This window comes from Perognathus longimembris, chromosome 17 (genome assembly GCF_023159225.1).
Source record: "Perognathus longimembris pacificus isolate PPM17 chromosome 17, ASM2315922v1, whole genome shotgun sequence".
In the NCBI taxonomy this organism is placed as follows: Eukaryota; Metazoa; Chordata; class Mammalia; order Rodentia; family Heteromyidae; genus Perognathus; species Perognathus longimembris.
In genome coordinates this window covers 39,068,408-39,096,381 of record NC_063177.1, presented here as the reverse complement: position 1 = coordinate 39,096,381, position 27,974 = coordinate 39,068,408, and the positions used below count along the sequence as shown (strand labels likewise).

At 43.4% G+C, this 27,974-nt stretch overlaps 1 protein-coding gene and 1 long non-coding RNA gene across 5 annotated transcripts in view; one reads left to right on the top strand and one right to left on the bottom strand.

Moving 5' to 3' along the window:
• The first annotated feature begins 102 nt into the window (after positions 1-102).
• Positions 103-27,974, top strand: part of Dnajc7 (DnaJ heat shock protein family (Hsp40) member C7) — a 37,088-nt gene continuing 9,216 nt past the window's right edge. Inside the window, exons 1-8 of one of the 4 annotated variants that reach the window (XM_048365140.1) lie at positions 103-121; positions 16,327-16,415; positions 18,611-18,735; positions 19,827-19,940; positions 21,302-21,376; positions 24,122-24,240; positions 25,668-25,821; positions 26,185-26,349. In XM_048365140.1, coding sequence (XP_048221097.1) covers positions 18,613-18,735; positions 19,827-19,940; positions 21,302-21,376; positions 24,122-24,240; positions 25,668-25,821; positions 26,185-26,349 — 750 coding nt within the window. In that variant the 5' untranslated portion in view covers positions 103-121; positions 16,327-16,415; positions 18,611-18,612. Of the gene's footprint in view, positions 122-767; positions 1,063-5,593; positions 5,616-12,243; positions 12,264-16,326; positions 16,416-18,610; positions 18,736-19,826; positions 19,941-21,301; positions 21,377-24,121; positions 24,241-25,667; positions 25,822-26,184; positions 26,350-27,974 lie in introns of those variants that run through there. The other 3 variants (XM_048365137.1, XM_048365138.1, XM_048365139.1) reach the window with 3 other exon arrangements.
• On the bottom strand, positions 13,081-27,663 carry LOC125365212. Its single transcript, XR_007213669.1, has 2 exons — positions 27,631-27,663; positions 13,081-13,568 (listed from the first exon to the last, which is right to left on the bottom strand). It is a non-coding gene; the product is annotated as an uncharacterized LOC125365212 (long non-coding RNA).

Sequence of the window (27,974 nt, the reverse complement as noted above, 5' to 3'; positions counted from 1 at the left end):
TGCATATATATACATATATATATATGTGATTAAACTGTGCCCTTGTCCTCGCTGAGAAGTTCCTCCTTCGGCCTGCGTCGGGCTAGACGAGCGTGCTGTATGGAGTTTATGAGAGGTGGAGGTGCTGAGGCTATTGGGGAGCAGGGACCTCACCCCGTGAGCCGCCTGCCTTATAAACTCCGAGGGGGTAAAGGGGGCCCGGGGCGCTGTGTCACGCCAGCCTCCCCGGTCTTAATGCTGAGACGGCACTCCCCGGGAGGCTGACATGAAAGCGGCCTCATAAAAGGGTCCGCGTCATGGGGGTGATGAACCGGGGGGGGGGGGGGAGATGTGTGTGTGTGTGATTGGGGAGCCGGGAAGGATGAAAGGTGCGGGGTGAAGACGCCCCGCGTTCCTCCCCCACCCCCCACCCCCTGGCTTGGCTGGGCAGGGCTTCCAGGGAGCGATGAAAGCTGGGGAGCTGGGTTCCAAGTGTCTCTTGTTCTGCCTGAGAAGCAGCTGTGGACACACTCTGAGGTCGGGAAGGTAGTCAGGCGTAGGGGCTCCGGAGTGTCGGGCGACCCGATTCCCACCCTCCCACCCCCCTTTCCTCTCCTCCCACCGCGCCATCCCCCCCCCCCCCCACTACCAGCCTCATTAACTAGCATCGCAAGCGGTTATGGCCACTAGGTGCCTAGGATACTAAGGGAAGCGCAAGACTTTGGCTAAGGCACCGTCCTCAGGCGGCCCCTTCCCACCCTCCGGGAAAGTGGCGCCCCCGACGCCCAGGAGCCGGCCCTGGTGCCGGGGCCCCGCCCCCGCGCGGAGACCACCGTGGACCTCCGGGGAGGGGAGGCCGCTCTGGCCTCCAGCGGAGCCTCTCGTTGGTAGACGGGCTCGAGGGAGCCCCTCTGGGCGCGGCGCCGCGGAGCAGCTCGATGCTCCGACCGGAAGTGCTCTTCACCGCCTGCCTCCCACTCGGCTCTCTGGTCCCGGCGGTAAGATGGCGGCGGCCGCGGAGTGCGATGTGGTAATGGCGGCGGCCGAGCCCTCTGAGCTGCTTGAGGACGAAGAAGTGAAGAGGTAACGGGGTGTCGGGGTGAAAGGAGGAGGCGAGCGTCGGCCTCGTGGCTCTGGGAGGTTCGTCGAGGCGGCGTGGCCGCCCCTCTCCCAGCTGTGGAAGCGACGCCCCGCCCTCCGCAGCCTCCCCCCTCGCGCCCTCCCCGAGATGGAATGGGAAGGGGAGTCCCCCGGCCCCGCGGGACGCTCTCGTGGTGGTGGTGGGGGGGCGGCCTTCCCCTCCGGCTTCCGCCGGGCGCGGGGACCGAGGCCGGGCCTGCTCCGGCCCAGGGGAAGGTCGTCCTTGCGGTGGAGGCCGGGCGTGTGGAGGGGGTGTCTCAGGTTGGATGGCGGGGCGGAGTGGGGGAGGCCGGCGCGGCGTCGATGACGACTTCCTCGCGGCGCCCCGACCCCCCGCCTCTTCACTTCTGCGCTTTGTTGTCGGTCAGCCCGGGTCGCCTTCTCGTTCACAAACCCCCTTCCCCCTTCTCCTCCTCCCCTGTTCCTCGATCCACTGCCCCGTCCCGTGTCGGAGATGATTAGGTACCTCGTTATGGCCCCATGATAGCCCAGGAGTTAAAGAGAAGAGCGGGTGGGGTGGGGTGGGGACGACACTTGTCTCGCCTTCTGCACGCCAGATTTCCTCTCCCTTGCTCACCTTCCCGGACGGAAGATCCTTACAGTCTTAGGGTAAACACGAGGAGGGACGCAGGCTTGCTTGGGTGCAGTTGGCACTGCCGGTCAGCCGCAGTGACTTGAGATTGCCAGTCCAGCTGAGGGAGCTGCCTAGTGAGTGGATTTCGAGAACACGCTGCATTCTGGCAACATACATCTAAGGCACTTGTTGGGAGTGATGTTGGAACACAGTTGTGTTAGGTATATTTATTTACTAAGACAGTAAGGCCAAACTCAACATACACGTGTGTACACGCACGGATATAAAGGCTCTGGAAGTTTGTAGCCCTTTTTTCCTTATCAACTGCAGGTTAATCTGATCCTTTTTAAGTTCAGGATTGACTACAGGGCCTTCAGTCTCCCCACAAGCCTTATATCTTTGTATCATGTCTGCTGTGTCTTCAGTCTTGGGTCATTTGAGGTGGTGACACGGGATTGGTTTTGGAGATGTGAAATTAGGATCATGAGATTTTTACTGTCCCATGTTAGGAACATAACTGTTACTCAGTGGGCACAGTAAATGTGTAGTTAACAAGCTTTAGGATATGTACCCTGACCAGTATCTCTTAATTCCTGACCTCTTAGAAGCCCGGAGGCTTTTGACAAAGTGTAATAGGCTCCTGGGATATCAGGGGGAAAAAAAAAGAATACTATAATCTGTCTCTTCTTAGGCTTGAGCTTTTGCATCATTTCATTATTTAGAGTTAAAACAACTAGCTTAATCAGTTCATTGGAAACTAGAACTCCCCAACACAAACTGAATTTAAATACATTATAAGGATTTACGTACTTGTATTTGGAAAGAGTTTGGTAGTTCTTAGTGCTATAAGTAGGGACTTTGATCCTATGTCATTTAGGAATCTTGCCCTACTCAGTGTAAATCTGTTGCAGGGAATGTCCTTAATTGGGTTTCACTTTGGAGTCCCTCTATCTAAATCCCTTAACCACAAAAATCAGCTAGGTGCTGGTGGCTCATACCTGTAATCCTAGCTATTCAGGAGGCTGAAATCTGAGGAGCACAGTTCAAAGCCAGCCTAGGCAGGAAAGTCCACAGGACTTGTATCTCCAATGTATTGCCAAAAAAAGCTGGAAGTAGAGCTGAGGCTTGAGTGGTAGAGTGTTATCCTGGAGCAAAGAAGTTTAGGGATAGTACTCAGGTCCTGAGTTCAAGCGTCATGACTAGCACCAAATAAAACAAAATCAGAGCTTTAGAGGATGCCATATTATAAAACTGCAGCAAAGGAACCTGAAAATATTTTAAGAAATGCACAAGATAATGGTATATGGCCATATTATGCAAAGCATGGTCAAAATAATGGCAGTTATTGACTTAACTGTCTTATTTCTTGGAATTTTAGATATAATTTATTGTAAAACACATCACTGTTTATCTGATATATTTTGGGTTACCACTGAGAAATTACAACTGAAAATAATGTGTTCTTACCAAACATATGTTATATATAGAGAGAGAGGGTTTTTGTGTGTGTGTGTGTGTGTGTGTGTGTGTGTGTGTGCCCATTCTGGGGCTTGAACTCTAGACTTGTTGCTGTCCACACATTTCCAGCTTTTTTTTTTGCTGGTTAATTGGAGAAGAGTCTCAGGGACTATCCTACCCAAGCTTGCTTAGAACCATAATCCTCAGATCTCAGCCTCTTGAGTAGCTAGGATTACAAGTGTGAGCTGCAAGTGCTCAGCTACAGCTCTTGTAGACATAGTAAAACACATTTATTATATGCATCATCTGTGCACAAATCAAAAGGAAAATAAGTGAAATGAAAAACCAACAACTTTAAAGGAGGATCTGTTAGTATGAAAAAAGCCTTGTTTATGGTTTTCCAGTGGTGAAAATGGAATAGAGATTTAGAAGTTTAGAAGGAGGACATTTTTCATGTTTCCTGGAATCCTGTGTAGCCATAATGGAGAACAGGGTTGCAAATGCTCATTTACTGGTTGGCTTGGTTAGCGTCACTTGGCCAAGTTTCTGTTTCTCTTGTTACATTCCTACTACCAGTTCATTTAGGGACACCAGAGTTGATGGATCGCTTTGGTGTTTTTTTTGGTGAAGTCCGCAAGGAATCTTTCCTTTACATCTTGTCTCCTGTGCATCTTCCTGCTACTGCTAACTTGTCAGAGTCCCACGGGGGTAAGATGAGAGAATGTTCAAGATACTGGGCCTAAGGTTGCAGCATTCTAAATGGCTATATTATTTCCTTAGCTTTAGTATATCTAGTGAGAAAAGACATTTTTTTGCATGGGCTTATTCTGACAAAGTTCTCTTTTGCCACAACAGCTAAGATCCTAAAGTAAAAGATGTTAGTTGCAACTCCAGAATACATCAGAGTTCTGTGCATGAGGGTGTTTTCTTTTCCCACTGGAACAGACAAAGCTACTTAGGAGCCAAAGAGTTAGATTTCAGAGTTTGTACATGTTAACTAACTTAAGACCTTAGATTTTCCTGAGAAGTCTCAAGGGAGCCATTGATCAAGGAGCCCACAACACCTTCCTTAACAGCTTCCTTGTCTGCTTCCTAGAGCTGGTATTCTCAACTATCTGTATCTCTTTGCTGATGCACACAGACAAGAACAGTTTTATTAGTCTTTTCCTACCTAGTATTGCAAACACGTGGATTAGGAGCTTGCTCTGTAATTTTCTAGTCGTACTGTTGATAGGAAGAACTGTGTCCCAAATTCATGTTCTGTGTTCTGCTATAGTTCTACTTGATTACTGCAGTTTCTTAGGGCTTTCTGGAGTTTATGGCCTTGCTTAACTGAGGAACTTCCAGAAGTTGCTCTTGCTTTTCTTTTACCTTGTTTAACATTATTAGGAGTTTGTCTCCTCCCTCCCCCCTCCCCTTTCTCTTTTTTGGTTGTGGGGCTTGAGCTCTGGGTCTTCAGCTCAAGGCTAGCACTCTACCTCTTGAGCCACAGCACCACTTCCAGTTTCTGGTGGTTAATTGGAGATAAGAGTCTCACAGACTTTCCTGCCCTGGTTGGCTTTGAACCACCATCCTCAGATCTCATCCCGAGTAGCTAGGATTACAGGCATGAACCACTGGAGCCCGGCCCCCTTACCATCTCTTGACATTCTAAGGCAAGAAACTGGACATATCAGTAAGCCTACAAACTGAAAGACAATTTTTTCTTTGACCTGGAACTCAATGATATCAAACAACACTTAATTTTGGTTTACTTTCAAGTGTGGGGTTAGAGTTGAAGAAACAGATGAGAGAAATGAGTTATGGTTAAGAAAGGGATAAACCTAGGAACACAGTCCTGAATATAGCTAATTAATTGAACCCTAATACTAACAAGTGGCAAGATAAGATCTGTCTTATTTCTGTAGTTTAGATTCATGTACTAACCAGTACTAAATAAACTGAACAATTTTAAGGTAATGTTGAGTTAATGTTGGGAGGCATGGCTCAAAAAGTAAAGCCTGTCTAATATGTATAAGGCCCTGGGTTCAATCCCTAGTACTGCAAGGAAAAAAGAAAGAGAAGGAAAACAGGGGTAGGAGGGGGGTGGGTGGGAGAGAAAAACCAAAATGAAAATGTTGGGTAGAGTGGCAGTTGCTCTAATGGCCTAGTCCATTCCCAACGACCAGAATTCTGATTGGCTTAAAGCTCAACCTTATAGTACATTCCAGCCAATCAGGGATTAGTTGAGTCATTGAAACTAGCATTTTAAAAGTTTTTTAAAAGCTGAATACTGGGCACTTGCCTTTGCTTTCTTGCTCTAGGACTTCAGGAGTCTGGAGAACAATGGTCAGCGGCTGTGTAGATGCCCTCTGGCCTGATAAACCATCCCTCTGAGAGCACACATTTCTTCCTCCTTACATTAGTGTTTGCTTCCCTTTCTCCAGTGCTGAGTGATGTGGAAGTTACGTAGAGGCCGTTCCAGGTATTCTTTTAAACTGAATTTCAGCAGTAAGAATAAGTTTCAGAGTATAGTGATTATAGTAGGCCATTTGTTTTACTAGAGTGACAGTTTCTAACCTCAACCAGATAAAAATGGCAATTCTATGTTTTAACTCCATGATCGTCATGAGTGTTGAGTGTTTGGGACTTTTGATGAGTGGTAATCTGAAAAGGAATATGTGACTTCCCCAGTCTTATTCTGACATCTGTTATTGGCATGTGACAAGGCCGGGGGAGTTGTCAGGCAGTTAGTGTTAACCACCTTAGTACTTTAGAGGAGAATGCGAGGAGACAAACAGGACCCTCTGTTCTTCTTGCTCTTATTTGGCTTTTTCTGGTTAATGCTAGCATCCTACCACTTCAGCCTCACCTCCACTTTTTTTTTTTTTTTTTTTTTTTGGCCAGTCCTGGGCCTTGGACTCAGGGCCTGAGCACTGTCCCTGGCTTCTTCCCGCTCAAGGCTAGCACTCTGCCACTTGAGCCACAGCGCCGCTTCTGGCCGTTTTCTGTATATGTGGTGCTGGGGAATCGAACCTAGGGCCTCGTGTATCCGAGGCAGGCACTCTTGCCACTAGGCTATCTCCCCAGCCCCTCACCTCCACTTTTGGCTTTTTGGTGGTTAATTGGAGTTAAGTGTCTCATGGACCTTCCCGCCGAGGCTGTCTTTGAACTTTGACTCTCTGATATCAGCTTCCTAAGTAGATGTGATTACAGGTGTGAATCACCAGTGCTTGGCTTGACACACAGATTTTTTTTTTTTTTCCAGTCATGGGGTTTGATCTCTGGGCCTGAGCCTGCCCCTGAGCTATTTTTAGCCTTGAACTAGCACTCTACCTCTTTGAGCCACAGTCACTTCTGTGATGGTTAATTAGAGATAAGAATCTCTCAGACTTTCCTGCCTAGGCTGGCTTTGAACCATGATCTTCAGATCTCAGCCTCCAGAGTACCTCTCAGCCACCTGCACCTGGCAACCCACAAGATCTTTGAGAAGCAAAATAAGAGTGAACAGGGCTGGGAATATGGCCTAGTGGCAAGAGTGCTTGCCTTGTATACATGAAGCCCTGGGTTTGGTTCCTCAGCGCCACATATATAGAAAAGGCCAGAAGTGGTGCTGTGGCTCAAGTGGTAGAGTGCTTGCCTTGAGCAAAAAGAAGCCAGGGGCTGGGAAGATGGCCTAGTGGCAAGAGTGCTTGCCTTGAATACATGAAGCCTTGGGTTCAATTCCCCAGCACCACATATATAGAAAACGGCCAGAGGTGGCGCTGTTGCTCAATGGCAGAGTGCTAGCCTTGAGCAAAAAGAAGCCAGGGACAGTGCTCAGGCCCTGAGTTCAAGGCCCAGGACTGGCAAAAAAAAAAAAAAGAAGAAGAAGCCAGGGACAGTGCTCAAGCCCTGAGTCCAAACCCCAGGACTGGCAAAAAAAAAAAAAACAGTCCAGACTTCTCTAGTTTCTATTTCTAAACTCCAAACCCTGACAACCATAGAAGCAGCCTTTTTTTTTTTTTTTTTTGTACTCTTCTTTTTTTTTTTTGCCAGTCCTGAGGCTTGGACTCGGGGCTTGAATACTGTCCCTGGCTTTTTTTTGCTCAAGGCTAGCACTCTGCCACTATGAGCCACAGCACCACTTCTGGCCTTTTCTATATATGTGGTGCTGAGGAATCAAACCCAGGGCTTCACGTATACAAGGCCAGCACTCTTGCCACTAGGCCATATCCCCAGCCCAGCCTTTTTTTTTTTTTTTTTTAATGTAGTTTCTTCTAGACTTTTGAGGGGTACTAGTGCCATAATTAGGGTAGAAGTAGATGTTACTGAATGGAGAAAATAGATTTGAGGATATATTATGAACACAAGCCTCTGGCTAATCCTGAAAAGCTTGTGGCTTGGGCACTAAAATGGCTTCAGAGAAGCTCATTACTCAGAGGTAATTTTGCTTTGGTCCCCTCTCCCCAGGGTCAAGTAAAGACTTGGTTGCCATAGATTGTGATGCCTCTTAAGGAACTGGTATAAGTTTAAAATTCACAATTGAGGTAGCAATTTCTGTGTGAATATCAGCCTGCAGTGTTGGGATTTCTGTTGGACTGGATTGGCTGGTGGCTTTCCTCCAACTAAATAAGTCTTGGCCAGCCTGGTGTCTTTCACTTCTCCAGCAGTAGGGAGTGCTGCTGCTTTATAGAGACTCAGTACATGACCTCTGGGTATACTTGGGCCCCCTCTGACTCTGCTTCTATTAAGGCATCTCCCTGAATGTTCAGAAAACAATTAAACTGCTTTGTTAAGGGATTTTTTTCCTCTTCCAGGTAGAAGACAAAGACCCTCTTTTTGGGTGTGTGAGGAAGGCTCTGTGTATGTGTGTGTACTGGTACTGGAGCTTGAACTCAGGGCTCCCTGTCCCTTAGCTTTTTCACTCAAGGATGGTGCTCTGTCAATTGATCCATACCTCCACTTCCAGCTTTTTGGTGGTTAATTAGAGATAAGACTTTCCTGCCCAAGCTGGCTTTTAATCGCCATCTTCAGATCTCAGTCTCCTGAGTAGCTAGGATCACAAGTGTGAGCCACCAGTGCCCAGCTAGGAGGACTTGTTTTAATTGTCCTCTAAAGTGAAAACAAGCAACTCATTCTGTAGAAGGTTGTAAAGCAAAGTGGTTTCGCTAATACATAGCAGATAGAATCCAATATATTTTTCTGATCAGATATAAAGCATTCCTCATAAGTACATTGCAAGCACTACATTATTTGTCAAATTGACATTCAGCTCCTAGATTAGATGATTTTGGTGGGGGGAGTGGCTGGGTTTGGTCCTGGAGCTTGAACTCTGGGCCTGGCTGCTGTCCCTGAGCACTTCAGCTCAAGGCTAGTGCTCTGCTCTACCACTTTTTTTTTTTTGGCCAGTCCTGGGTCTTGAACTCAGGACCTGAGCACTGTCCTTGGCTTCTTTTTGCTCAAGGCTAGCACTCTACCACTTGAGCCACAGCGCCACTTTGGCTATTTCTATATATGTGGTACTGAGGAATGGAACCCAGGGCTTCATGTATATTAGGCAAGCACTCTACCACTAGGTCATATTCCCAGCCCTCTGCTCTACCACTTGAGCCACAGCTCCACTTCCAGTTTTCTGGTGGGTAATTGGAGATAAGAGTCTCACAGACTTTCCTGCCTGGGCTGGCTTTGAACCTCCATCCTCAGATCTGAGCCTCCTGAGTCGTTAGGATTACAGGTGTGAGCCACCAGCATCAGGCTATGATGTTTTTTAAAAAGTGGAATAACTTGCTTTTTGTAAGATGGTATGGAAGTTAGGTTCTTGGGCTTTTTTTTTTCCTTAAAAATTCTCTCATGAAGGTCAGGGAGAGTACAACATGAAACAAGCTCTGTGACATGCCATTGGGGACAAGAGGTCTTAGGCAGTGGGAAGGAGAAAAGAATTTTTACTCTGAGACTGGCCAAGATCCCATAAATTCTGAAGGGTGGAGGACATTTCTAGATGTACAAGCATCTAGTAAATTTGGTTGAATAAAAGAAATGGGGTACAACAACCAGTCAATTGACATTTTAGAGATAGTAAACGTAATAGGAACACCTGAAGAAAAGTACCTTCCTATAAATGGTGGCATATACCTGTGATCGCAGGAAGGTTGCTAGTACCAAGCCAGCCTGGGCTGTTTAGCAAAACCCCTTTTGAATGAATGAATGATGAACTACTTAACTCACTAGTGGAATAAAGATCAATAACCTGTAGAGTCTCAGACCTCTAAATATTTCTCTGCTTCTACCAAATGAACTGTTTTGTCCTCAATTATAATTTTAGCAAACTGGATTTTGCTTTCCACTTCAGGAATAGTAGAAAATAGGTCAAGAAAAGTGCAAAAGTTAAAAACCCGTTCCCTTTTTTAAGTTCCTGAATGTTTTATTTTTTTAGGAGGTGGGTGCAATGGCCAGTAAAGGGGGGGACTATTTGCTTGGCTTACTTACTTGGCCTGTACTCTACCACTTGAACCATAGCTCCAGTTCAGCTTTTTGCTGATTATTTTGGAAATGGAATCTCAAGGACTTTGCAGCCCTGGCTGGCTTCGAACCTCAGTCATCCGGACCTTAGTTTTCTGAGTAGCTAGTATTACAGACATGAGTCACTTGAACTCAACAGCTTTTTTTGTTTAAACCAGTATTAGTGTTAATGGAAGGGCATAAATATTAGGAAATATTTTAGCCAAATACTTGAAGTAAAAGCAGCATGGTATTCTTTTGTCTTGTAAAAATTGAATCAACTTCCTAGGTTACAAATGTTAACATATAAACTATGCTAGTGTTTATTATTTAGTTCACTGGAGTATTTTTTTTCCCATTCCTCCTACCCTCTAGAACAAATCTTTAGATGATAAATACTATACAGCTGATGAAGAATCTCACCCCTGTTTTAACAGTCAACAAGTATGCGCTATGTCAAAAAATCCAGAGAGAATCCACCTATAAAGACATTTTTAAAAATTACTAAATCCAGCATAACCTGAATACTTCTGTTAATGGCTAAAAAGTTAACTAGCTGGCCTAAGGATATATTTGGCTTAGTAATTTTAGAGACAAAATAGAAAATTTTGTAGGACATCTATTTTGTGGCACATTGCAATGTCAACCCCAATGTTTTTGTGTGGGCTTTTTTGGGGGGGGGGGGGGCAGTCCTAGGCCTTGAACTCAGGGCCTGAGCACTGTCCCTGGCTTCCTTTTGCTCAAGGCTAACACTCTGCCACTTGAGCCACAGCGCCACTTCTGGCCGTTTGCTGTATATGTGGTGCTGGGGAATTGAACCCAGGGCCTCATGTATACGAGGCAAGCTCTCTTGCCACTAGGCCATATCCCTAGCCCTTTGTTTTTATTTTTGTTTTTGTTTTGTGTGTGTGCTGGTCCTAGGCTTGAACTCTGGCCTTGGGCTCTGTCCCTGAGCTTTTGTGCTGAAGGCTAGCACTCTTATCATATGAGTCACAGCTCTACATCTGGCTTATTTTGTAGTTTAGTGGAAATAGGAGTCTCACAGACTTTCCTGCCCGGGGTTCTCTTTGAACTGTGATCCTCAGATCTCAGCTTCCTGAGTAGCTATAATTATAGATGTGAGCCACCAGCACCTGGCTTCTAATGTGTTTTTAATTTAGCTGAGCCATAAATGCACAGAATTGGCCAGTAGGTCCAAGTAATCTCATTTTATCACATGATCCTGAGCCATGCTAAGACCTATGTGGTATCAAATGATTTCCTGTGATGGTATTCATTGAAGTAACTGGTGTCAGCAATGAAGGAATACTAAATTGGGAGATAAAACATACACAAAGGATAATCATTTTCAGACATACAATATAGAACAAGTTTTCTTGTTTTTGTGTGTGGTCCTGGGGCTTGAACTCAGAACCTGCATGCTGTCCCTGAGATATTTGAGCTCCACCCTTAGGTTTGTTTGTGGGTTTTCTTGGTAATTTAGTGGAGATAAGAGTCTCAAGTGCTTTCTTCCCTGGGCTGGCTTTGCAATCTTCCAATCTCAGACTCCCTAGTGGCTAGGTTTAGGATTACTTGATGGAGCCATCAGTGCCCTGCTAGGTTTTGAAAGCCACGGTTTTGTGGCCCGTGAGGTTATTTCTGAGTAACAAAGACATTTTAAGATAGCAAAGCAGGCCAAGAGAGAAGTATATTCTGTTTACCCACATCTGTCAGAAGGAAAACTAAGCCTTCTGGTGCTGATCTTGGTGCAGAAAGGACAGATTTTTTTTTTTTGAAAAACCTTATAAGAAAGTGGTAGAGGTAGAATCATTTCAAGAATCTTGTGGTGAATCAAAGCTGTAGTGCTTAATCTCCTTAAAGTTGCCCCAAAGATTTGATAGGGAACTGGATAGATTCATTTTAATTTAAGAACCATGACAATGATCTGGGGGAAAACATAGGCCTTCAAGGAAAAATGATAAATGTCTGAGCCAATCTGATCATTATGTACATGTATTGAAATATTACTTACAATACTATCATGCACAGTTATTTATCAATTAAAATAAAGATTTTTTTTCTTTAAAAATAGAACAACAAAAAGCAGCTTCTAGGAGCTAGGAAACCTATGCAGCCACTTTAGGTACTTAACTGGCACCTCCTCTGTTGGAGGCTTTTGAAAATCTGATAAAACACAATATGCATATTGTAGCTTGGTAGCAAATGGCCAAGTCTGTATTTTGTTGTAGTTTTTTTAGGGTTTAGTCTCAGTTTAAATCTGTAGTCAAAGAAAATACCCTGTAGTTGAGTTTGGTCCTTTGGGATTTTTTAAGTTGGTCCAATTGGAAACCAATTTTAATTCTTCTTTCCCAGTACTCGTGTTTCATTTGGTTGTCAAATAAATTGACCCTGGCAGTGAGTAGATGCCAGTGCTAGGTTGCCCTTAATTCCGGTGTTAACCAGCTCCTCTTCTTCTTTTCTAGTCCCACACCTTTGACACCTCATCCTTCAGTCACTTTGCTGTAAGGGCAACTTGAACAAGCTTCAGCCCTTTCTCAGCGGGACTTGAATGGATTTGACCCAGGAATCGTTCCTGATGGAGCCTTGTTCAGTTCTTGCTGCTACCATGCTGGATTCCAAAGGATCCACTCTTTTCCTCGGCTGGTTTCGCAGGGTCAGGCCTATTGGTTAAAGCTTGTTGTGTATTTTGATGGGGAGGTTCAAAATGAAGGAGGGTCTCCACTTTGGCCCTTGGATCTGAAGGCAAAAATAAGCATTCAGTCTAGAAGCACTAAGTGCCCATTGTTTAGGCAGCTGTTAATCAGCCATGTTTCTATGAAAATAAGTTCTTTTCATGAGGCAGTTGTGTGGGAATAGCTAATTCTGGCCCAGTGCTGTACAGTGTGAGGTTAAAAACATAGTAACTTGTCACAACACAATTCTTGTTCTTTTTCCTGTGGGCTGACTCTACATTACTTGCTTTGTTTGCTCTAGAATGGAATCTACTCATCATTTACTAAAATGAAATGCATTTCTTGGGGGAGGCAAAGTCCATTTCTCTAGGTCTTGCATCTTAAAGAGAAAGGAGCCCTACTCTTTATGACTATTTGTTAGGAATGCCATTTAGCTTGTTTCAACCTAAGTTTCAGTTTTTGGGGTTGAATTTTATATGGTGTAAAAGTTTTATGTCTTTTAAAGTATTGTATTTATTACCCATGTGACATTTCCAATAATAAAGTATCAAGTAGAAGTGAGTGTTAGACAGAAAGCCAAATGTAGTTAAAGTGCACATCACATTCCTGATTTGGGGCAAGTTATTAAGATCTAAGCCTTAATTTCTTTGGAAATATGGGAGTCGTGATACCTGGCCAGTTGTTTGTAGAGTATAAGATAGGAAAATATTTGCCCTTAGTAATTATTAATTATTTCCAGAGATTGTCCTTTTGATTTTTACTAGAAGTCACTACATTTAACAGCAGCAGTGTTTGGGGAAAGATAGGCACCTCTCAGTAGTTTTAGGCCTTTTTTCACTTGTGACTAACAAGATTTATACTGCTGACACAGTAGCTGCCTTACTACTGATACCTTTGGTTTTCCATAAGGATCTGTATATTCTTAGCCACTAGCTAATTAAGGAAGAAGCAAGGGTTGGAGGTGTGGCTCAAATGGTAGAGATCCTGCCTGTACAAAACCCAGAAATCAAACCCTAGTTACCCCCACCAGATAAAAGAAAGAATTTAGACACACAGGAGGCAGAGGTGGAAACTGTGACACAAGGCCACCTGGGCATAAAATTTCTCGAGATTCCATTTCAATTAGTGACTGTTGTGCAGCGGCTATCTCAGCTATGGGAGAAACAATGGCTGGGGGTACATGGCTTGCATCTGTCATCTTCAGCCACACTGGGAAGCCTAAGGAGGATTGCAGCCCAGCCAGTCCTAACATAAAGCAAGACCTTGCCCCCAAAATAACCAAGGAGCTAGGTGTCTGTGTCTCTTGGCTCCAATCCTAGCTACTTGGTAGACTGAAATCTGAGGATTGAGGTTCGAAACAGCCTGGCAGAGAAATCTTTTGAGACTTATATCCAATTAACTAGCAAAAAGCTGGAACTTGAGGCATGGCTCAAGTGATAGAAAGCACCAATTGTAGTTTAAAAAAAAAAAAAGTCAAACGAGAGCCCCCCTCCCCTACACATACAACCAAGCTGGGTGCTTGTGGCTCACGTCTATAATCCTAGCTACCCAGGAGGGTGAGATCTGAAGATTGAGGTCCAAAGCTGGCCTAGGCAGGAAAGTTGATGATGATGATGTGTGTGCGCATGCGCGAGTGCCATTTCTGGACTTGAATTCAGCCCAGGAGCCATTCTGGAGCCCTTCTTTTGCTCCAGGCTGCTACTCTGCCACTTGAACCATAGCTCCACTTCTGACTTTTTAATGGTTAATTGGAGATAGTCTCACAGACTTTCCTGCCTTGGCTGCCTCTGAACTGCCGTTCTCAGATCTATCTCATCCTTCAGAGTAGCTAGGATTACAGGTGTGAACCACTGGCACCCAGCTCCTTGACACTCTTGGTCTCCAATTTACCACCAAAAAGGTAGAAGTAAAGCTGTGGCTCAAATGGTAGAGCAACAGCCTTGAGCAATAAAGCTCAGTGACAGCACCCAAGTCCCTGAGTTCAAGCCTCAGGACCAGGGGGCAACAATATAACAGCGACAACAAACTTGAGCAAAAGGGGCTGGGCACATGGCTCAAAATGGTAAAAGTGCCTGCCTTGCAAGCACAGGGCCTCACTTGAGGACCACCAGAAAAGAAAAGTCAGATTTTCTCAGATAAAGTTTGGACCGTTCTCAACTGTTTTGGAATTTATTATTATATCTCTTCATAGCAGGTTGGCTTCTGAAATCCAGTTTTGGAGGAGCTCTTCAAATTTCTTGGCTGGCCTCCTCTTGATTCCTTGTAGTTTAATTGTACCTTGCTTAATTTAGATTTGTAGAACTTGTAACTGTGTAGTAAGATTTTAGTTGGTACTTACAATCACAGAGGACATTTCACCGCATCGTGACAATTAATAAAATTAACTCAAGCAAGTTTAGATCCATCATAGTTCACACCTGCTAACAATTATAGGCCCTTCCATTTTCCTCCTTCTTCCAGCAGTCTTTTCATGTTAGTAGGGCTTGCCAGGACAGTGATAGGAAAGAATGGAAAGGGATGATCACCTCAATAAAAGGATGGTAGTTTTGCCAGTTTGTAGTTTAAAATGTGTAAGTAAACGAATCAGGAATCTCATCAATGTCCATGTCCATAGAACCAAGTTGTAAATGCTCGTGTCATCACCATTGTTAATAACTATGACTTTGGACTGGGAATGTAGCTCGATGGTAGTGGTAAAGTACTTGCCTAGTGTGAACACACAAGCACTAGATTTGATGCCCAGCACAGCAAAACAACAAACAAAAAAAAATCCCATATAGTATGTATGTATCTTTTGTCTGCACACCACACAACTCTAAACTGATTTCTTTTTTAAAAAAACATGTATGGAGGATAGAAGGAGAAAAAAACCAACCAAGATTTTCTTGGACAAAAATGCTCATTTTACTGGGTGATGGCTACCAGCCTGGGCAGGAAAGTCCATGAACCACCAGAAAACTGAAGGCTCAAAGTGGTAGAGCATTAGCCTTGATTGAAAAGCTCAAGGACAGCACCAGACCCCATGACTGACCAAAAAGAAACACTCATTTATTTATAAATTAGATGCGTTGGCACATGCCTGTAATCTTAGCTATAAGGTAGGTATATAGGTAGTAGGATCATGGGTGAGACCTGTCTGGGGGGGAAAAAATGAAAGACCTTATCTGAAATATACAAAAAGCAAAAAAAGGTAAACACATTTATGTGCAACAATTATGTTGCAGTAGTCATTTCAGTATTATCATCTCAGTATTGTCTTTATCCTTAAGGTGGGCAGTAGAATGATTTTTGGTGCCTTTGATAGAGGTTACTGGTTCTTTTAAGATTCTGTTTATCATGTCTTGATTTGAATCTGGTTACTGGAGGGTGAGAGAAATGGGCTGTAAGAATCCTTGTAGACAGACAGACAAGGTGGGCAAAGGAAATGCCAGTGATGATATTGTGTACAGCATGCATCTGGCAACCTGTGCCTCATCTTTCCCTGTTCAAATGCTTAGTCTGTGCTGTCACTCAACTTATTAAAACTCTTATTGATGTGACCCATTTCCCATAGAGAAGTCAGCTGTCTCCCATGTAATTTTTCTGGAAGTTTGTGAAAGAGGCAGCAATTGTGACACATTGGAAATAAAACAAAAATTCTGTATAGGTTGTGGTATATAGCTCAGTAGTAAAGCATGTACATGTGCATGCACAAAGCCATAGATTTGTTTCCTAGCATTGCCAAAAAGAATTATTCAGTTTAAATTTACAAGCTCTACAGGAGGGTGGGCAGTGGTTGAAATAAGGAGCGAGGCAATGTGAATTTTCTTGGTTTAGTTTGAATGTCTCTAAATGAAGAAATAAATAGTATCTTGGGATTTTGGATTATTTTATTAGCACCTCCTTTGGGTCCACCAGCCTATTGAACAAATCTGTAAATTTCTTCTAGTATCCACTAACCTTCAGCTCCTTGTGCTGGGAGCTGTAGAACAGATTGTTCCTATGAGGCTACAGAGATTATTCCTGGAGTATAATAACATGATTCTTTTTCTCTTTCCTTTTCAGGGAAGCAGAGTCCTTCAAGGAACAAGGAAATGCATACTATGCCAAGAGAGATTATAATGAAGCTTATAACTATTATACAAAAGCCATAGGTGAGAAGGATCTGGTAGTTGCACTAGAAAATATTCCCTTGCCAAATACTATTATAAATTGTCGTCCCCGAGGAGTTGGCTTTTGCTTAGTGGGCTGATAACTGTTGTTGGTAAACATCAGGCTTAATGATCCTGTGATAGATAACTTTTTCTAGTTGGAGTAGATCTTTTGGCAAATTAAAGATAATTCTTGAAATACTGAAAGCAGAAAAATGCTTACCTAAATGCATTCAGTTATTGGAGTCTTATCTCCATGTTTAGTTTGACAGCTGATATTTTAATTCCCTATCAGTCATGGCAATGACTCCTTCCTCCTTTCCTCCCTCTTCCTCTTTCCACTCCCTTCCCTCTCTCTCTCTTCCCATTCCCAGTCTTTTTCTCCCTCTTCCTCCTCTTTCTCAGTATTGAGGTTTGAACTTCAGGCTTCTTGCTCTGCTTAGCTTTTTCACAAAGTCTGGCACTCTGCCACTTGAGCTACATCTCCATTTCAGGCTTTTTGCTGATTAATTAGAGATAAAGAGTCTCAGGTGTGTCTACCCCAGCTGCTTTCATTCCTCAGTCTGAGTAGCTGCGATTACAGGGATGAGCCACCACTTCCCTTCTGCATTCTATTTGGGGGGTGGGAGGGGTACTAGAGTTTGAACTCACGGCCTTGCTTTTGCCCGGCAGGTGTTTTACCCCTTGAGCCATATCCCCAGCCCAGCAGTCTTACCTAAATTTTTTACAGACTCCTGTACCAACTCAGCAAATGCCAGTTATTTTACTATCATTATAAAAGACACAGTTTATTAAGGGATATATACTATCCCTCCTAAAAGATTATCAGTGCACTTTAAAACCATACTTTGCGCTCTTTTATTTTGTTTCATTACTGAGAGAAAATGCCATCTACCATTGAGGTATACCCCCATTTCCCTAAATCAGAATGAGAACCTCTTTTCTGCCCAGGGTCATTTGGATATTCGTTTGTTTGTTGTTCATTGTGCCAGTCCTGAGGCTTGAACCCATGGCCTGGGTTCTGGGTTCTGAACTTCTTTAAAGCTCAAGGCCAGCGCTCTACCACTTGAGCCACAGCAGAGCCACAGCACCATTTCCAGATTTTTCTGAGTAGTTTATTGGGAGATTAGAGTCTCACAGACTTTGCTGTGTGACTTTTTTTTTCTTTTCTTTTTTTTTTTTTTGGTGGTACTAGGGTTTTAACTCCGGGCCTCAGCTGCATCATTGCTGTTGTTCATTTGCACAAATGGTCAAAAATTTGACCTTTTAAAGAGAGTGTTAACAAGCTGTGCGTATATATATATGGGGGTGTGGGTGTGATGCAAGCCATGGAGTCCAGGGCTTCTATCTCTAGTGCAAGGCAAGTGCTTACCACTGAGCCACACCTCTAGCCCTCTTCAACATTGTTTTTCTGTTTGTGTGTGCGCATGCATGTGTGTCTGTGTATGTATACGTGTGTATGTATATGCATGTGTATATATATATGCATACATGTGTACGTGTACTGGGGCCTGAACTCAGTGCCTGAGCTTTTTTTGGGGGAGGGGGTGCCAGTCCTGGGGGCTTGGGACTCAATGCCTGAGCACTGTCCCTGGCTTCTTTTTGCTCAAGGCCAGCACTCTACCTCTTGAGCCACAGCACCACTTCTGGCCTTTTCTGTTTATGTAGTGCTGAGGAGTTGAACCCAGGGCTTCATGCATGCTAGGCAAGCACTCTACTGCTAAGCCACATTCTCAGCCCTGCCTGGGCTTTTTCTCTCAATGTTGATACTCTGCCACTTGACTCATAGTTCTACTTGTAGCTTTTTAGGTGTTAATTGAAGATGAGAGACTTACAGAATTCATGAAATGCTTAATGCCTCAGCCAAATGTATCTTATCTCCATGTTTAATTCACCAGCATATTTTAATCCCATATTTCTTTGCTGCACGCACGTGTGTGTGTGTGTGTGTGTGTGTGTGTGTGTGTGTGTGTGGTCAGTTTAAGACCATTGTATTACAGCCTTTCCTGCCTGGACTGGCTTGGGATTGTGATGCTCAGATCTCAGCTTCTTGAGTAGCTAGCTAGCATTACAGGTGTGAGCTACCAGTACCTGGCTTTAATATTCTTATAGTTTGAACCCTTTGGCAGTTTCAAGAAATGGCCCTTAAGTTTTCCAGTCCATGACTTCTGCTGAATTTTGTTTTTTCTTACCTACAGATATGTGTCCTAAAAATGCTAGCTATTATGGTAATCGAGCAGCCACGTTGATAATGCTGGGAAGGTTTCGGGAGGCTCTTGGAGATGCCCAACAGTCAGTGAGACTGGATGACAGCTTTGTTCGGGTATGTAATAAGGTTCTTTGGGGAAGATCAAGTTGCTATGGTTGAATTCTCTAGCCTAGAACTTTTTCATCTTGACAGTATTAACATTTTGGGCCAGATAATTCTTTGTTGAGGGGTGGCTGTGTGTGTGTGTGAGTGTGTGAGAGTCCATCTCTCTGTTTGTGTGTGTGTGTTTATGTGTTTGTGTGTGTGCTGGTAGTGGGACTTTTTCTTACTTGGCTTTCTACTTCAAAGCAGGCACTCTATCACTTGAGCCACAGCTCTGCTTTCAGCTTTTTGATAGTTCATTGGAGATAAGAGTCTTGTGGACTTACCTTCCTTGCCTGGCTGTGAACTTCAGTTTTCAGATCTCAGCCTCCTAAGTAGCTAGGATTACAGGCATGAGCACATCTATGGTGGTGCCCAGTTGTGGGGGTGCCCAGCTATGGGGTATCTTATCTTGTGCAGTATAGACTGTGTCGGCATCTCTTGCCTTAACTATTGAGTTTCAGTATCATTCCCTCTTTCCAAATGAGACAACCAAAAACAGCTTCTAGCAGTGATAAATGCCTTTTCCAGAGGAGTTTTCTCTAGTAAAGAACCACTGTTCCTGCTGTAGTTTATCTTTGTTTTTAAGCTTGTGGTACTGGGTTTTGAACTCAGAGCCATGTACTTGCTATACCACTTGAGCCACACCATTAGCCCTGCTTTTTGCAGGTTATTTTTGAGATACAGTCTAGAAACTTTTCTGCTCAGGCTAGCCTTGATCATCGGAGCTCAGACCTGTGTAGTGTGAACCATCAGTTCCCAGGTCTTCCTTTTTTTAAAGAATAATTTAAAAAAATAAAATTAGGAGGAATTTTAACCCTTTCTCTCCCCACCCCCCCAAGCAGTTATTTTCATGGCTGTTGGTTTTTTGTGGATGGGTATATTCTTGTCTTATACTTGTACTTGGTGATTCTGGGATTTAAAGTCAGGGCCTCAGCTTGCCAGGAGGGCATTTTACCACTTGTGCTACTTCCCCAGCTCTCATGTGGGTATTTTCTGCTGCTGCTTATTTCTTCTGCCTGACCGTTCATGCTCTTTTCCTTCCCTCTATGTATTTCTTCTAGGGACATTTACGAGAAGGCAAGTGTCACTTGTCACTAGGGAATGCCATGGCAGCATGTCGCAGTTTCCAGAGAGCCCTAGAACTGGATCACAAAAATGCCCAGGCACAACAGGAGGTAAGGGTCTGATGCAGTTAATATCAAAAAAGTCATTGTGGGATATTAGAAGGAGTGATGACTGAACTCTATAGTCCTACTTCTGCTATCAGCCACATCTGGGGAACATTAGGCAAATTGCATAGCTTCTCTGACCTTCAGCTTCTATCTGTCAAATGGGTTTTGAATATGATTTACAGCTATTTTTTTTGGTTATTGTTTTTGTTTGAGGGCAATGCTGAGGTTTAAACTCATAGCTTTGCACATGTTAGGTCAGCACTTTACCACTTGAGCTACATCTCTGCCACCAGTGACTTACTAGGACCAGACTCTTCATGATTTGATGACCAAACTACAGATGTTTAGTCAAAGCCCTTCCCTCTCTCTCCCTTCTCTCTCTCTCTCTTTGGTGGTGGTTTTTGTGCTGGTCCTGAGGCTTGAATTCAGGGCCTGGGTGCTATCCCTGAGATTCTTTTACTCAAGGCTAGCATTCTACCACTTGAACCAGAATTCTACTTCTGACTTTTTTTTTTAACATACTTTGTTGGAGATTAGATTCTCAAAGACTTTCCTGCATGGGCTGGCTTTGAACCTCAATCCTCAGGTCTCAGCCTCTGAGTAGCTAGGATTACAGGCATGAGCCACTGCCCCTTTCTTTTTCTTTTTTCTTTTCTCCCTTCTTTCCTTCCTTCCTTCCTTCCTTCCTTCCTTCCTTCCGAGAGAATAGCCTTCTATTGTAGCCCAGGGTGTCCTTGAACTTGTGATCCTCCTGTCTCAGCCTCCTGCATACTGAGATTACAGGCATGTGCCACTACTCAGTGGGTCTTAGCCTTTCTCTTAAGTAATATTGGCTGATTTGTTTAAAAAAAAAAATTGTGGTTATCCCCAGGCACCTGTGACCCTGTTACAGGCTCACACCTGTAATCCTAGCTTCTCAGGAGGCTGAGATCTGAAGATTGCAGTTCAAAGCCAGCCCAGGCAGCAAAGTACATGAAACTCCAATTAACTACCAAAAGCTTTAGAAGTAAAGTTATGGCTCAAGTGGTAGAGTGCTAGTCTTGAGTAAAAAAGCTCAGGGACAATATCCAGATCCTGAGCTCAAGCCCCAGGACTGGTATATATTCATTCTCTCTCTCTCTCTCTTTCTCTCTCTGGTGACAGGCCACACCTTGAATCCAGCTTTTTGCTAATCAGTCTCAGACTTCTGCTTGGACTGGCTTTAAACCAAAATCATCTTCTCTCAGTCTCCTGAGTAGCTAAGGTTACAGGCATGAGCCACCACTTCCCTGCTTGAACAATGTTCAAAGAGATTCATCTAGACATTGCTTACTGTTAAATCTGTAATTTCAATAAAACTTTTCCTGTTTGATTTTCTCATGTAGTTCAAGAATGCTAATGCAGTCATGGAATATGAGAAAATAGCAGAAACAGATTTTGAAAAGCGAGATTTTCGGAAGGTAAAGTACATCTAGAAGATAATCTCATCTGTCTTTCTCACAAAGGCCCAATGTGTACTTAAACATGACTGTGTTCTTGATGACAAACATATTAAAAGAATTGGCAAGTCTGAAACATGTGAAAGGTTTAAAAGTTCCAAATATCTTTCTAAATCTTGGAGTTAGAAATAGCTTTCACTAACGTCTCAGAGGGAAAGTAGATGGCCCCCTAAAGTTAAAAACAACTATAATTTTGCAGGGTATTTTTACTTGGCAGAGTATCTGATTAGTTTATGTAGTCCTTATATTAACGTATCATCCCTCTTCTAGCAAGAGTTTAAAAAAAAAAGTCTTGCTCGTGTGATTCATGTTTGTTTTGTGTGTTTGCGTATGTGTTTGGAGAGCAGTTCTGCCTGCTGTCTCGTTTTCTGAGTTTTTATAGGCAAAAGCTTTGTCTTAAAAGGCAGTCTTTTGGGATACTTTTCTCTCTTGCACACCCTGGAGCCAGAATCCTGAGTTTGTGACAGAAACCTCTGTTTGTGACATCCCAGCCCCCCCACTGTAGCTCATGGTGATGTCACAAATGAAGAATTATGACCCTGGCAGGGGAAACAGATGAACTTGGAAGAAACAAAGATCTTTTTTGCCTGCAGCTGTCTCTGCTGGGGACACAGGAACGTGGGGGTGGGAACTGAAGCACTGAGCCTCTAACTGATGCTCCTCACGAAGAGCAGAACCAGCTCTGCACAGAACATTGTCCTTATGAAGCTGAAAGGGTGTGGTAACTGAAATTTTGGCTTTTTCTTTACTCATTCTTTTTCCATTGGAGGAAGTCAGCATTGCAGTTCTACTTACATATTAACATTACATTTTAATAGTATCCTTAGCCCTTCCAAGAAAGTAATCTGTGCCACTGAGGGAGAGACACCTTGTCATGCTGTGTTGGCATCACAGAAAATCTCTGTGAACACATAATGTTTATCTGCTTGCTATATATTTTTTTTCATTTAAATTCTGATAAGTGCCTTTTCTGGTTCAGAAGCTAGAAAGTTGCTGGGTACTGGGGCTACTCAGGGCTGAGATCTGAGGATTGTAATTCACAGCTAGCCTGGGAAGGAAAGTCTTTGAGACTGTTTATCTCCAAGTAATCACCTAAAAAGCCCAAAGTAGAGCTATGCCTTAAAGTGGTAGAGCACTAGCTTTGAGCAAAAAAGCTTAGGGACAGGCCCTGAGTTCAAGCCCCCAAGTTCAGCACACAAAAAGCAAAAGCTAAAATGTATATTTTTTCCATACTTTTTTTCAGCTCTTACCCGCTTGGTTCTTACCCCCTAGTGTTCTTTTTATTTTTCTCTCTCCTCCTCCCGATTCTGGGAATGGAACCCAGGACCTCAGCTGTATAGGCTTATCACTGATCTGCACCTTTAACCCCACCCTCTGTTCCCATATTTTCTGTTTTCTTCTATAGTTGTACATGTATCAAGCATAGATTTATTTTTGCCATTCACAGTACATACCTTATTTTTCCATACTAGTACATGGAAGTTTTTTTTCATTCCATTCTGGTGTGCCATTGTATGAGTGCTTATGTTAATGGAATTTCATCTTCAGATGTGGTCTGTTCATGTTCTCTATGGCCAGATTCTGAGAGGAAATAGATATTTCTTAACTTTAGTCTTTTGCGTCAATTATTCTAAGAACACTGGTTCAGCAAGGATCTCCCATGAATAACAGCTAAATAAAAATTGAAAGCTCAAGAGAACAAATTATTAAAAGGGATAGGGAATATATGGAGACCCTTTATGAGGCTGAAACAGTAAACTAATCCCAGCTCTACTATTTGTATGTAAGATACTTGGCTTCTGGTTTGTATAGCAGCATATTGGGAATAGTAATGTGATAGACTATTTAAACCAGTCTTCTAGGGGCCACTACAATATGAGACTCTGGGTACAGAAGAAGAAACTAAGTTTCAATAACTTTAAGGGTGTATTGATTCTGTACCTGGTTATTTTTGCTACTCTGTCTTGCTTGACAGGCCAAAGCTACATCTGGCTGCTATATCTGTCATCCCTTTGATTGCCAGGGTTGATGTGACTGATTTGCCTGACTAGGTGGATGTTTCCTTCTTCCCCCACTGCTTCACATGTGCCCTTCCCAAAGCTGTCAAAAAGGATAGCCTTTCCTGATACAGGAGGACCATTCTTTGGTCCATGGTACACAGCTGTACCCCCCTGCTAGAACCTCCAAACAAGCTTTAAAATAAAACACACAAAAAACAGACACTAAGCCTGATAAGTTATGCAAAATAAGAAATAGCAGTATTTATGAGAACATAAGCTTTGATCAGTCAGTGGATATGGATTCACCATGGGAGCAGCTTAGCATGGTGATGGTTATAAAGTCTGGTGCATCTAAGATCAAATCGTGTTCTGTCACAAGCTTTGGAGAACTACCTTAGTTTCTGTTCCTTAGTTTGATCACTAAAATAAAGGTGAGATTATCTTGTAAAACTGTGAGAATTAAATGGATTAATACATAAAGTGCTTAGTAAATGTTTATTGCCATCACTGTGTAAATCAACTGTTCTCTTCATTTTAGTGCTTTAAGTGGATTAATGTGTTTTAAAATATTCTTCCAACTCAACAGTAGAGAAATTCTCAACAGGAATTTCTTTGAGCTTTGAGTCTCTCTGTGGCTGCGACCAAACTAAAGTGGACACACTTCTAAAATCTAGGATAAAGATCCTTATTTTTTTCCCCTCCCCAGGTTGTTTTCTGCATGGACCGTGCCCTAGAATTTGCCCCTGCCTGCCATCGCTTCAAAATCCTCAAAGCAGAATGTTTAGCCATGCTGGGTCGATATCCAGAAGCACAGTCTGTGGCCAGGTACACCATCAGGCCAGGTCATCATGGAGATGCCAGATACTATTGAATTGATACTGACTGGCTGCTCTCTACCCTAGCAAGGGTGGATCTGACCTTCCTGGGACTTAAACCCAAAAGTTAGACCAGATTGGAAATCCCACAGGGCTTATAGATGTTTTAGTATAGCAGATATTTGAGCTGTATATGAAAGAAGAGATGTTATATGAGGGTTTGGATTTTTATCTTGTTTGTAATCTTTTTCCTTCTCCAGAACTAGCAAACTCGGTAAAGGGCCAGATGGCATTTTAACCTTTATGAAATGTCTCTATGGAGTACCTCAGCTCTGTCATTGTAGTGTAAAAATCAGTCAAATAATAGCTGAGCAAATGGGTATTACTATATTTCAGTAAAAATACTCTGGTTTCTCTTCAGATCGTATAAATCTTTCACCTTTTACTATATTTCAGTAAAATTTTATTTACAAAAACCAGAGGTGTGACAGAATGATGATGGGGATGAGTGTGATCAAGGAACACTGTGCATATATGGACATACCAAAATGACATCTAATACTAATAGATACTAATAAAAAAAATGTGGGGGGGAGGTAGAACAATTAAAAATCAAGGCATGAGCTGTTTAGTTTATAAAGTCTTAGCAAATGAAGTAGAATCATCCTAAAGGAAAAGTTCTATTTTGGAGGAGTTAAATATGTTGCTAAGCTAAGAAAACAGTTGTTTGTAAATACAAATATAAAAGGAAACAGTAGCAGAGGGACTTTGGGGTTGTGGAAAGTATATGTTTAGCATGTACTAAGTCCTGTCTCCAATTCCTAGCTCCATGAAAAAGGCTGCAGCAGCAGAAGGGATTGAGCTCTTTGGACTATAGTTGTTAAACTATTCTAGTCAGGTGAGGATTGTGAGACTCAAGAAAGGTATTGAGCTAGGGGTATAGGGCAGTGGTCAAGTGCTTACCTAAAATGCATGAGGCTCTGGGGGTGGGGGGAGGGAGAAGAAGATGGAAGAGGAGGGTAAAAAAGTATTAAGGTAAATACAAGTAGCTTTTTTTTAAAAAATAGTTATTATTACTTGCTAGTCCTGGGGCTTGGGACTCAGGGCCTGAGCACTGTCCCTGGCTTCTTTTTTGCTCAAGGCTAGCACCTCTTGAGCCACAGCACCACTTCTGGTTTTTTCTGTTTATGTGGTGCTGAGGAATCGAACCCAGGGCTTCATGCATGCTAGGCAAGCACTGTACCATTAAGCCACATTTCCCAGCCCAAGTAGCTTATTTTGACAAGGGTTGGGAAGCGTTATGGGTAGTTTGTCTACCTTGGATTCTTTCAGTATTGATCACACAGACATGTGGTCAAGGGACAAACTGGCCACAGATGGTGGAATGATTAGGATGTTCCAAACCACAACTGAATGTGTCCTTTTCTGCTATTTCAGTGACATTTTACGAATGGATTCCACCAATGCGGATGCTCTATATGTACGAGGTCTTTGCCTTTATTATGAAGATTGTATTGAGAAGGCAGTTCAGTTTTTTGTACAGGCTCTCAGGATGGCTCCTGACCATGAGAAGGCTTGCATTGCTTGCAGAGTAAGTTCTAAGCATGGAAAAGAAAGGTTCCTTTAGGGCCTTAAGGTTAAGTGGGGCTTAGGATGTGGCTCAGTGATGGAGCATTTGCCTAGTATGTGCAAGAACCCTAGGTTTGATCCACAGCAAGGGAGCTGGGGGCAGGGGGGAAGATGGTTGGAGCAGAAAAGTTTTGACTCACAAGGAAAGTGATTCTAAACTATCACTGTTTGGGGAACATCACCGATCAACGATGAGTTCAGGTGGTGAGAGTACTCAGGTGATAGCCAACTACTGGAATAGAGGAATTGAAGAGAGACTGCAACCTCACTATACTGCGATCCAGAGGCTTTATGTGTGTGAACTCACTTCTTGCTTTCTTTGTAGAATGCCAAAGCACTTAAAGCAAAGAAAGAAGATGGGAATAGAGCATTTAAGGAAGGAAATTACAAGCTAGCATATGAACTGTACACAGAAGCCCTGGGAATAGACCCCAACAATATAAAAACAAATGCTAAACTCTACTGTAATCGGGGCACAGTTAACTCCAAGGTAAGCACTTAGTCTGGATCATGAGTAATATTTTTAAGGGATCTCAAAGAGGTCTTGGAAAATCTGCTTAGTGAGAGAGAAAAAGAGTTGGTTTGGAAAAGTTGTTTCTCAGCTTGTTAGGAACAGCCTTCCTAGAAGCAAGCTTATCGATTCTGAAATTTAGAGGTATTTCAGGAAGTTTGAAAAATATTTCCTTCTTGTTTTTCCTCAAAATTGTTTTCTGCCACTAGAGCCTTGATATATATATATACACACACACACACACACACCAATCCTGGGCTTGAACTCAGGGCCTGAGCACTATCCCTGGCTTCTTTTTGCTCAAGGCTAGCACCCTACCACTTGAGCCACAGCACCACTTCTGGCTTTTTCTACATATGTGGTGCTGAGGAATCAAACCCAGGGCTTCATTTATTCGAGGCAAACATTCTACCACTAGGCCATATTCCCAGCCCCTGAGATAATTTTAAGGAAATATTTCTTCTCTTTGCCTAAGCAGTGATATGGGAGAAATTAGATATGGAGCAAGCTTAGTTTTTCTCTGCCTTAGTTTTTTCTACCAGCATAACTGGTGGTGCCCCTATGTATGGTTAAAAGTGGCTAGAGTAAGCTGGGCGCTGGTGGCTCATGCCTATAATCCTAGCTACTCAAGAGGCTGAGATCTGAGGATCACAGTTGGAAGCTAGCCTTGGCAGGAAAGGCCGAGAGACTCTTTGTTTTGTTTTTTGCCAGTCCTGGGGCTTGGACTCAGGGCCTGAGCACTGTCCCTGGCTTCTTTTTGCTCAAGGCTAGCACTCTACCACTTGAGCCACTTTACCACTAGGCCATATTCCCAGCCCCTCCGAGAGACTCTTTATCGCCAATTAACCACCTTAAAAAAAAATACCAAAAATCCTGGAAGTGGAGCTGTGGCTCAAAGTGGTAGAGTACTAACCTTGAGCAAAAAAGCTCAGGGACAGCACCCAGGCCCTGAGTTCATGCCTCACAACTGACCAAAAAAAAGGCCAAACTACTCCCGTGGCCCTACACCATAAGAAACAATGATCAGGATTCTTGCCCTAGAATTCTAGTAAAGAATTCATTGCACCAATGGCTCTCACCTGTAACTCTAGCTATTCGGGGGCTGAGATCAGAGGATTGAGAGTTGAAGCTAGCTCCTGTCAGTAAAGTCCGGGATTCATCTCCTGTTAACTACCAAATGCCAGAAATGAAGCTGTGGGTCAAGTGGTAGAGCACTAGCCTACCTAGTGCTCTAGCTAGCTACTAGCCTAGCTTAGGGACGGACTGGGGATATAGCCTAGTGGCAAGAGTGCCTGCCTTGGATACACGAGGCCCTAGGTTCGATTCCCCAGCACCACATATACAGAAAACGGCCAGAAGCGGCGCTGTGGCTCAAGTGGCAGAGTGCTAGCCTTGAGCGGGAAGAAGCCAGGGACAGTGCTCAGGCCCTGAGTCCAAGGCCCAGGACTGGCCAAAAAAAAAAAAGCTTAGGGACAATGTCCAGGCCCTAAGTTCAAGCCTCAGTGCAGACCCCCCCCCCCCCCAATGAAAGAATTGGACTCGTTCTGAACCCTTTAGTTGGCCTCTAAAAGAATAGAGGACAGGAATTACCTTTGTTGTTGAGC